This window comes from Glandiceps talaboti, chromosome 18, assembly GCF_964340395.1.
Source record: "Glandiceps talaboti chromosome 18, keGlaTala1.1, whole genome shotgun sequence".
Classification (NCBI taxonomy): Eukaryota; Metazoa; Hemichordata; class Enteropneusta; family Spengelidae; genus Glandiceps; species Glandiceps talaboti.
In genome coordinates, this window is record NC_135566.1 from 13,303,817 (window position 1) to 13,316,064 (window position 12,248).

At 34.8% G+C, this 12,248-nt stretch overlaps 1 protein-coding gene and 1 long non-coding RNA gene across 3 annotated transcripts in view; one reads left to right on the forward strand and one right to left on the reverse strand.

Annotated features, from left to right (window-relative positions):
- Positions 1-1,294: 1,294 nt before the first annotated feature.
- Positions 1,295-12,248, forward strand: part of LOC144448788 (uncharacterized) — an 87,230-nt gene continuing 76,276 nt past the window's right edge. For both annotated transcript variants that reach the window (XM_078139077.1, XM_078139078.1), the window contains exon 1: positions 1,295-1,451. In XM_078139077.1, coding sequence (XP_077995203.1) covers positions 1,407-1,451 — 45 coding nt within the window. In that variant the 5' untranslated portion in view covers positions 1,295-1,406. The remainder of the gene's footprint in view (positions 1,452-12,248) is intronic.
- LOC144448789 (uncharacterized) overlaps positions 8,279-12,248 on the reverse strand; it is a 42,877-nt gene continuing 38,907 nt past the window's right edge. Inside the window, exon 5 of the long non-coding RNA XR_013482133.1 lies at positions 8,279-8,346. This is a non-coding gene — a long non-coding RNA (uncharacterized LOC144448789). The remainder of the gene's footprint in view (positions 8,347-12,248) is intronic.

Consider the following 12,248-nt stretch of genomic DNA (forward strand, 5'->3'; position numbering starts at 1 on the left):
TGTTTTTTCATCGTAAAGTTTCAAACGAGTCTGCTGTAAAAGCTAAAATGAGGAAGAGGGAGTCCAAGCTTATATTGTAAAACGGTACTGAGAGAAGTCTGAAAGACATACACAGAGACATACACACACACACACACACACATACACACACACACACAGACAGACAGACAGACAGACAGACAGACACCCCACACACACACATCCACACACAAATACACATCTATATAGGGCCTATATCGGAAACTTGTTTACAAATAGTGAACTGAACATGCCTGTGATAATTTATATGATGTGAATATATGTAAAAGTGTTTATTTAAATGCTAGTATTTAAAAATGTACATGACTGTAATAGTAATTTGTTTAATGTGTACATCTATTTTCTCAAGTTCACTCATAATCTTGTCAGTTTGTATACCTTCTGACCTTTTTTATTCAGCTTAAATGTTGAGCATCAGATATGTGTTTTTCGGGTTAAATTTCATACAGTAATTTCACAACTTTTCAGTGAAAATCCATGATGTGATGACTTTACATTCTAGATTCTGACACAAAACCATCATCATAATTATAACATGGATTTCCTTTGGTTTGTGTTATTAAATTCTCGTGTCATTCCCCCGTGTGTCACCTCATACTCCCCCTACAAGTTACAACATCCACTTTCGTGAAGAAAATACATGTGTCAGACGACTTTGGGGTCATGGGGTTAACGCAAACTTGTACGCGATCAAGATCATATTTGGGCCAAATTTTGCCATCGTCCGACTACTGTGTGTATGATACTTCTGTATACGTGACAACACGGCTTGATTTATAATTCGTGTGTAGACGAATAGTTTACGTTTTTATCGATATTTGGAAAAAGTCCTAAAAGTTAGAAGGTCAAAAAGGTGGTGGTATATCGGATCTTATCCGTTTTTCAAGAGGGCGAAAGTTTTGATTGACTTCTTAAAGATTAAACTATTGGAGTGGAGGGAGAGTTACATGCTTGAGAGATAATCGCGTCTCGGACAATATAAGGAGGGATTGCGTCAATTGGCCTTGTGAGCAGGAGCAAACACCTGCATTTCCAACGTGTGAATACCGTTTACATGTCAAGACTGTTAATGAGAAAATCGAAGGAAAGGGGTCAGGTATTTTCCTGTTTTCACGAATACGTGCATTGAATCGATCGCCCCCATTGACCAGAATACAACAAACCATTTAGCGTGAAGTCCCGCCCCTTATAACTTCCTGTCGGCTGACTGGATTGTACTATCATGCACAGCAGTGAGTGTTTAGACTAGAAGGGCCATCGTGCTAGTGGTTGTGTTCATTCTACAGTGAAGTCTCTGGATCAAATGCCGGTGAAGTTGTCCGTGATATCATACTTGAAGACCCCGTCTTGCATCTGTCTTGTACAGTATGGATGTGTATGCTGGAAAGGACGAGCAGACGCTCCGAAAACTGGTGAGTTTCAACGGTTGTTTTTAGTTGTCATTGCAAGCAGCGCGGCTAGTCCGGCTGTGCACGTTGTTCCGAGTTGTAATGATAGGCTTTGCAAACAACGTAAACGTAACTTCATGAGCGAAATGTTCACGGACACTTGCGTGTGAATGAACCACTCCTCCAATTCGCTCATGTTAACACGGACAAACATAATAAGCGACAAGTTTAGGTAGTTATTAGTGTGAATGAGAAGGGATAGTATTGTCGACGTACTCGGGACAACAACATTACACCACCAGGCAGCAGCAAAGTGTAGTGTTGAACGTATGCGTGTAAGTACGTACGGTACGTCCGTCCAATCTGACAAGACAAGACACTATATACAAGAGACCATGTCGTCCCGTTCGACATCTTGCTGTATTATGTATAGAGTATTACACGAGCGTGCAGGTCGTGTTTGCGATGAAAAATATTCGCCGATATCGTGAATTTGGACACATTTCCCCATGTATAATAACAACGAGTTATGCACCAATCAGGAGTTGATGTGACTGAAGGAAATTTTCATATCGCGGGAAAAACGCACATTTTGACGGTGTAATGATGGAATGATCACAGAAGTTTAGGAGGGAAGACACAGAACTGAGAGCTCTGACACAGAATTACAAATGTTGCCTTAGCCCCGTTTACATCTCTTTTCCAGTAATTTATCACCAACGCATGTTTTACGAAGATTGATTTTATTAGAACTCCGCAATAATAATAACAATAAAGGTGAAAAAATCGTTATACTGTCGTTGAAAACGTAAAGAGATTACGCTATTAAAGCTCCAAAGTGATATGACGCTGCATTACAATTCAAGGGAAAGCAGTGCCAGTATATTTACCTTTCAATTAAAATGTACGGTTCAAGCCACTGATCAATTTCCAATAACCCACAAACAAAGTCCTCTTGTTTTCCACACTTTCTAAAGAAATCTGACCAATCATGTACTGCAATTTTTAGGCAGGGTGCAGTTTCGATGATAATAGTAATTTCACAATTTTACCATCCATTGCAACTTTTATTGAAAAAGTTATTGATACTCGTATGAATAGGTAGTTTAACTTACGACCAAAGTTACAGGCATTTGTAGCATGGCTTTCAAAAAAAAGGGGAAAAAAGAATGAGTGTGTTTGTGTCAAAAAACATAAACTTTTATTGTTGTTAATCTCATGGTGTCTTTTTACAAGCAACCTATAAAAAACGAATTAATGGCCTTTTCACTTCTTTAAAGACTTTTGAATTACAGAAGAAACTAATATTTGAAAACCTATTTATGTTAGATACATTTGATTAATATGGTCTGAACATTTATAAGGTCTTTATACATTGTAGTCTCTAAGTATTGCTGTCTACGAAAGACTGGTTTTTACCTCAATAGGTTGGTTGTAGGATAATTATTTCGTGCCCTTTAGGCAGAGAAGTCATTCAATCACTCTAGAGTGGGTTGTCAGTTTTTTTATAGCAATGTTTACTTTTATGCAGCAACAGAGACCCTTTGCTCCAGGGGCGGTGTTGGAGTCTGAGACCCAATATATATATATATAAAAGCAATTTACACATGTATGTTGGTGAATACAAGTACAGGTGATTTGTAAGACTGCACTGCATCAATGAGTGTTCCTGTGATTCATCTACACCATTTGTCAAGGAGGTTGTTTTTTTTGTAGCGGTGATAGTCAACATATCAAGTCAAGGTGAAAGAACTAAATACATCCTATACATGCTGAGTTCAGCTGCAGAGTAAATCACTCCGAAACCCTGTCCTTGTAGACACAGCACACACAGCAGTTGTTTATACTCCTATTGTGGAGGGTACACACATTACATGTTGTCACCATCCTGTACAAGTCTATGAACCCAACATGTACCTGTTCAAGAGAAAGAATAAAAAGATAGAAAATGTAACATTTTCAGTGGAGATTGTTTCGGACAATAAATTATCCCTTTTGAATTTTTTTTACTTGTATTGCAGCAATCTGCTAAACAATTTTTTATTCGCATGAGAAATATAAAGTTTTCAGTGTAGACCATTTCTGATCAGAAGTTACCTATTTTTTTATCAATTTTTACTTGCACTGCTGACCATTTTTTGACTCAACATGCCTGAAGGGGAGACGGATGAATAGAGTGAGATTCCATGATCTGTCAATGGCTGAGCCTTGACTTTCCCCACTGCTGTTAAAAAAGTGAAGAAATAACTCACCACATTGTCAATTTTTTAGTAAAAGTACCTTGGTACAAGTCTGGTTTTATGCATGTATGATTTGTTGATTTTTCCGATGGATGCAATGCAGTTAAAGACAGTCCCCGTCTAGTTCCTATACAGTATTGTTACCATTTGCACGCTGAAGGGGGAGGAACAATAGTCTAACAGTTATAGAAGAACATAGTAATGCTTGTCTGTGTTTATCAATTGTTTTGTGCGCAGACGACTTTATTGAATTGTTTGAATGACTCGTCTTCAACCATCCGTTGAGATGATATATCAGGCATGAAACTCGTCTTTCAAAAATAATATTGGATAAACTCTTTAGCATGTAACTCACTGAATGATAAAAAACTGTCAATTGCATTTTCAAAATTGTTGGAATTTTTAGATGAACATAAATCTCAAAATATAATTTGATAAGACATTATCCAGAGTAAACCTGAGATTCGTTGTTACACAGGTTACATACTTGTCAATTGTAAAGATGTCTTCAGCCCATCAATTATCAAAAATAGTTCTAGATTTTTGATACTCCCCCTACAATCTTCCCATGACAAGAAAATTCCAGAGCTTGACATTATACATTTTGTATTTATTTATTTTGAAAGACTTACTGACACCAGTGTTGTTACTTTCTAAGGATGTATTTGAGGAATTTCTTAGGGCAAATGAAGGAGCAAGTCGCAAGAATGCAAAAATGCTAAGAGTATCTAGTACACTGAAAAGGTGCAGAGTTGACTCTCTGGATTTATAGTTTTATTGACACCCCCAATGTCAGTGCCTTGACCATTTTAAAAGGATTTTGTGTTTGTTTTTTAGACCAAGGGTCACCTTTCATAAAGTCCAAATACACAGGTGTAACAACTGTGGAATGATGGAAGGATCTTTATCAAAAGAACACATTAGTAATGAATGTTGACAGAGTTGATGATAACAGCCAAAGTATATTTTAACTGTCACCCAGTTGACCCAATGTATTTACATTGCTGGGTGAGTTACTGATATCTCAGGGTTTGAAATTGTAAAAAGTCAGGTTTATTTATCAAGGCCGATTGTTTGAGTATGATTTATTTTTGTGACGTATTGTCGTATGAGTTAGTTTGCCAGCTCCCCAGGGTCCATGGTTTGCTGGGATGGAGGATAGAGTTATTGGACCCTATCACCAGTATGTGTATCTTTGCTAGGCTGTGTACTATGCCTTGGAGGTTATTGAGGTGAACAATGGAGTCGTCTCGCCTATCTTTAAATGTAGCCCACCAAGGCCGTTTTCTTCAAATTTCATATATTTTATCTGTGCAGTATATCCGTTTCGAAAGTTGTCAGAAAGATGCAATGTGATTGACAGTTTTACATGTACAAGCCTGTAAGGCTCAAATTTTGTATTTGTCTCGCCTCCCCCCTCCCCAAAGTAGAGTGGATATCACATTTTATCCCCGAGACTTGTCTTGGTGTTTATCTAGAGAGCTTCTTGAGATACATGTAGTAAGATCAAGACAAGTTACTACACTATTTATCTCAAATGTGAAGTGAACAGTCTAGTAACTCATTACGTAAATATATTGCGTAAAGTTGTTCCCATCACAAGTTGTGGCATGCTTTCAAGGAAGTTGCATTTCCAGAAAAAAAAGTTGGTGCATATTTCATATTTAAAACAGTATATTAAACCCAGTTGTGGCATGCTTTCAAGGAAGTTGCATTTCCAGAAAAAAAAGTTGGTGCATATTTCATATTTAAAACAGTATATTAAACCCCATTGTAAGTCTAACTGTACAAAATGGTCTGATACAGCAAGAATTGGTAGTTGACTGCACTCATACAAGGCCTGTGTTTTCAGCCTCTCGGAAGTGCGGAGTGGGGGTGGGGTAGGGGGTGGGGGATATTACAATAAGTTCTATCCATACTTACCATACATGTATGTGTATGTACTGTTGATACCAGACTGAATGATACAGTGTCTGTGGCATCTGGAAAAAAAGTACAAAAACCGAGCGAAGTTACTGTAACTTGTAAGCATGTTGTAGGTTATAAAAGTTTATCTGATACACATGCTCAGGATATTTGAAGACATGTGGAATAGCTTAGACAGTCATTTTTGGCAGGCACCAGTGACAGGAAACAAATATCAACTTTGCCATTAGTTTTCTCCAGTTTCAGATGAATTATGATTTGCGAAACACTGCTAATCGTTTTACCAGATTTATCAAATCTTTGGTAAGCTACCAAAATGTAAATTTAGAACTTTCACAAATTCCGCTTTAATCTCTACGGATTGCATGTTTCATATGTTCATATCAGATAGTATTTGGGGTATGAAGACATTTTTTTTGCAAGTTTCTGTAATCAAAAGTTTTGTCTGGCCTTGTGGAAAAATCGGAAACCCTGGCGCTCTTAAACAGGAATGAGGAAATGTATACTGGGAAGAATGCATCAAGGTTGAGGGGTGGTGGGACTGATAATCTTCAAGTTTGTTATAAAGTGGCAAACCCAGGTTTAGGCTCTGACCACTACAAATTCTACAATACTGTTGTGGTTTGAGATATACTGAGGTAAAGTATTGTTTGTAATCTCTAGTTGAGATCTCTGCTGATATAGTGATACCAGAAATCCTCTTAGAGGACTCAATATCCTAAGTAGTTCTAAATTGCCTAGCAGGTGTTGTTAATATGCCTGCAGCAATGCATAGATCATTCTCAGTATAGACCTTTGCCTGACCACTGACAAACAAACACACACACACACACACACACACACACACACACACACACACACACACACACACACACACACACACCCACACACACACACACACACACACACACACACACACACACACAATGCACACCATGATTGTCAACAAACAGCTGACTCAGCTTAATATTTCCAGTGCAAGGTGAAACTGGTTCAAACTGCTCATTGTTATTGTCATCTACTTTTCAGTGTAATGAGAGCAATATTTCTCATTATTTTACCAGCAGTTTAATCAAAAATGTAAAAGTACCCCAACTTCAACAATCTAGGTAACGTACGTAATATGATGCAATTTTAGCATGTGATATTATAATTAAGAAAACAACAAAAGATCTGAAATTATTAAAACTGTCATGTGATTAATGTTGTTATTGGAAACCAGCTGGTGAAGGCTCATAACAATAGTGGTAATTTTACAAGTTATTTATAACTGTGCCTGTCTGCATAAAAACAGGATCATGTGTTGTGCCTGTATATTTAACACACAATGATTGTAAACACACTGGCTGAGTCTCTTATGATACATGTATGTGGTGCCTGTCTCCCAGTATAATTATATTGTCTGCTTCATCACCATGTTCCTAAGTGCAGTTAAAAAATTATTTTGACAATTTTTAAAACTATCTCAAAAGACAGGGTCAGCACCCACCCAAGTGCATCTGATTTTATATTTTATAGATTTTATAGATTTAAAATATATATTTTAAATAATTTTGTATTATTTGGAAAAAAATTACAGGAATGAATAGTGTTAACATGAACTTTACACAGACTATATTACATGTAGTCTAGTTCCTATACGATATTGTTACAATTTACATCTCCACTCTGGCATCCCAGACTAAGACTATATATATATATATATATATAAATGTATAGAATAAACAGTTAAGTGTTTCTGGCCAAAACGTTCACTCAGGCTTTGCTGAGCTGCCTCAGTACGCCCAATCCATCATACTAATTAGCTGTAATGTCCAGTCATACATATGATATAATATATGCATGCATGCATAGACAGACAGACAGATAGACAGACAGACAGACAGACATGTATTGATAATATATATAATTGCTAATAATTAAGGAAAGCATGCAAATTTAAAAAAAATCAAAATCAAAAGATGAATGATGAAAATAATTACAATAAATACTGACAACACACTCCAAATATGATTATAAATTTACTTTTTGTGTTATTACTAACATACAGACTGTTAGTGAAGTAGTGTAATAGTATATGTAATGTACACGGTAAATAAAAACATATTGAAATATACGTCGAAATGTAAGAGCTTAGAGCTGTTTAAAGTCCAGACTATCAACTCTCTAATTTATTCCCTGTACTTGTGTATTATACATCCATCTTTCCAAACATTGTGCAGTGCTGTCAGTTTCATCGTAAATTTCATTTCTGTTGCCACTCTCCGTAAAAAGGTCCTGAGAATAATGTTTACTTTATTAGATTTAGGACAAAGTACATTTGTATATTTTGTACATACATTTGTACAGTGAAAGTAAGTGATGAATCGTTTTAGTTTTCATCAGACCCATGCAATCCATAGGGACGTGACTATTTATATCACATGCATTCGTTATTTAAGTTCTCTATACTACTGTACTGTACGTGTATGTAATTTTCAAAGCATGAAATATACATTTTACTGAAATGTGACAAAAAAAAGTAGATCAATAAACACACACACACACACACACACACACACACACACACACAGATATATATATATATAGTCCAAAAAATAAATACATTTTATATAAATGTATAAAGTGCAAAACAAGCACAAATAAAGAAAACAGTGAAGGCTTACTGTCACATCTTACATATAGTCCACTTTCAATATTTCACCTTTCATCCATGCATTTAGTGGCCGGCTTCATTCTCAATAAACTGCATCCTACGAGTCAAAAAACAAAAAATAGTTTTCATCCGTTGTCTAGTTTTCAAATATGCCTCATGTGAAACATGTTCATTGTCTGTGACATTTAACGTAATATCCAAAACTATGATTCAAGGTAATGTTAATTGCACGTTTATATACCCAACTTGTTGTCATGGCAACATGATTATTCTTCAATCAGTATTGAGACTTTAATCACAGTGACACTGAGATACATTTCAAATGTAGAACTAAGGTGTTTCCACACAAATAGTGAAGTTAATTTTCAACTAAACATATTTGTATATCTGGTACCCCATGTACTTTTCAAAACAAATATACTGTAAGCACTCCATGTTTGATGTACGTTTTGTAAATGTATGGGATAGACATACACATATAAGTCCAATAGTAAAGGTTTTTAGGTCAAAGGTCAAAGGTCAGGAGAAAGAGGGCATTGTCAAGTCAACATTGTAACTATGTTGTCACAGACACTGACTTCAGCATAAAAACACCAGAACTATCTAGGGGGATGATACATGTACTGTCACTGAGAAGTGACATGATAAACAAAACACAGAGTGCAGTGATCCCTCAACTTGTGCAATCATACTTGGCCTGAGCTGTGTTGTTATATATGAGTGACAATTTAATGTCTCCATCTCTCCAGACCCTTTCCTATTTCAAACATTTAGTGTTTATACATTCTACATGAACACCTAATTTTACTCAAATCAGTTATATGCATGACATAATGTAAGGAATTGGAAATGATAACAAATTTTAATTTTTAGTGAAAATCTAAATGCCAACAATTAACCCCCCATCTTAGTGTGAGGTTATAATTACTGTGCCCTCTCTGTGCTAATTCATTATGTACATGCTTTTCCCCCACTTCAAAGTGAAGTAGGCAAATAGTCCTACAAAAGCACAGAATAGACCATTATAGAGTGGACTGCTGGATGGTTTGAACTGATGCTTTTCATCGATAACAATGACTTAATACGGGTAGGCCCTCTGGTTTAATAGGCCAGGTCAAGTAAAATCTGTATTCGGCAAAATTACAATTTATTTCAGGGACATTTCTGTATGTTAGTTAGTACCAAGGACAGTGTTGATAACTTTTGATGTCAGCCATTATTGAATAAATATCTAGTTGTAGTCTGGATGGCAACGTGATATCAAATCATCTTATAAAAAAACAGAGAGATCTTTAGATTTGATAAAGGATATATACCACTAGACTAATTATCTAGTCACCATAAATTTTTTAAGCTATATACTGCTTCAATGTCAAATCAAGATTAAAATTTTGTCAGTTGTCTGAGAGAGCTATAGAAAATTTTGTCCTGAAGAAAAGAATGGGTCCACTGATAACACAGTTGTAATATGATACTGTGTGATTCAAACATTGGATTTAAACTGTGGAAAAGTTGTAAGGTGAATTGTACTTCAGAAACTCTGAAATGTAGAGGTTAAAATTGATAAATTTTATGGTTTCTAACCAGGAATCCATGCGAATGAAAGTTTTGAATTCGGTATTTTCCCCATCAAAATAAAAAAAAAAAAAAAAAAAAATCCCCCTTCTCCTTGATTCAAGGCTATACAGGTATGGTTTTCTGATGCATCTAATGATGGCTTCATAGGGGAATCCCAATGTAAACGTGCCAGGGGAACTTTGGTACGTTTTATGTATTTATGCTGCTGTTAAAACACATAATTACACAACAAAGCGTGATCTTGCAATAATTATGCTTTGTACTTGCGACGTTTCCCTGCTGGCCTTTTAAATATTAGCATACACTGTACCACTCTGCAAAAGAAGTATTCAATCTGCATGTACAAATGTGTATGAATACCCCCCTATATTTGCATTATATTTTGGTTCCTGGACAAATTATCGGAATATGTGCACGTATAAAAAAAAAAGACAATTGCATGGATAGTTTCATTGATTCAATGTAAGTAAATATTTGTAGTGATAAATCACCTGTATGGTTTTACACCTTATATCTTTGAAGTTTGAAGCGCACATACACAGGAAGAATGCTCGGTATTCGTACGTATCAATAGATATACCTTCACGCCTGTTGAGCAATCTGAATTGAAATGTTTAGTTTGAGCGATCAATGAAGATGTCCTTATTTTTTTTTGTCCTGTACAACGTTACCGATATGGGACAACAATACAGTCCTTTTGCAAAGAAATCAGTTTGTTTTTGTCTGGTGTTATGTGTGCAAGCAAAGTATACAATTAAGGTAATGGATAGGGGCTGTTTTGTTGAGAACTATTCTTGGTGGAATTGTAAATATTTATATATGAATATGTACATGTATGATGTATAATTTTAGTAATTCTATATCTTGCAGATCGTCTACCTTTATATATATATATATATATATATATATATATATATATATATATATATATATATATATAACTCGGTGAGTATCAATCTGCTAAGACAGTGCTCTATACCGCAGTGGCAGAGCGTAATAGTTTTGGTAGTACTGGAACTCTTTCTTGGGTATAACTCGGAGTTTCACGCATATTGCGATCATCAGACACTCGAGTGTCTGATGATCGCAATATGCGTGAAACTCCGAGTTACACCCAAGAAAGAGTTCCAGTACTACCAAAACTATATATATATATATATATATATATATATATATATATATATATATATATATATATATATATATATATATATATATATATATATATATATATATATATATATATATATATATATATATATATATATATATATATATATATATATATATATGCGCGTATACACACTTATACATACTGTTACTATTGGAAACACTAACAACAAAATAAAGATTTTTCTCTTTTGGGAATCTCATGTGACACTGGATACATTTTCTGATGCTTAGATTGATTTTATCAATTTTATTAATTGGCCCCATCCTGGTGTTATGGGATAATCAGACAAGATAGGATTTATATTGATTTATTTCTGATATTTATCACCACTTCATGTCTCAATTTTGATATCAATCATAATTTAAGTACTGTACCTAGAATCAGGGTGAATATCAATTTCATGAAGTAAATTACACGAATCCATTTCAAGATAAGATACATCGTATTTTTTAGAGCTTTGCATTGTGTGTTTTCTTTTACAAGATTGGGAGGTCACCTATGTAGCTTTGAATGATCCTTTATTTGCAAGTTTGACAAACTTCATACTTTTCTTTGGGTGTTTAGAATGATTCTTCACTAATTATGATGGATTTAAGAGTTGCATGATATTTTATCTTGCAAACATCGACCTGCAGTTTGCTTAAAGAAGCCCCTGAAATAAATGAACTTCAGATTTTCAATTTCAGGGGCTTCTTGCAAACTGTAGGTCAATGTTTGCAACTTGTTAAAAGTGTGCAGTATATTCATTTGTAGAAATTAATTTCAAATGCAAATGAGCTGTTTTGTTATTCAATTTACATTGTCATATTACAGCTCAGATAGTATATGCAAATGAACTGTTTTGTTATTCAATTTACAGTCATATTACAGCTCAGTATATGCAAATGAGCTGTTTTGTTATTCAGTGTACATTGTCATATTACAGCTCATAGTATATGCAAATGAGCTGTTTTGTTATTCAATTTACATTGTCATATTACCACTCAGATAATATATGCAAATGAGCTGTCTTGTTATACTATTTACATTGTCATATTCATGATATTACAGCTCAGGTAATATATGCAAATGAGCTGTTTTGTTATTCAATTTACCTTTTCATATTATAGCTCAGATGATATACCTATGTAGAAGCTATATAGTAAGTGATGCAAGTCATCATTTCATTTATAAACAAAATTTGATCAAATAAGTGGTGTAATATTATAAAATATTTCAAGTCTTTAGAATGAATATGTGTGGATTGT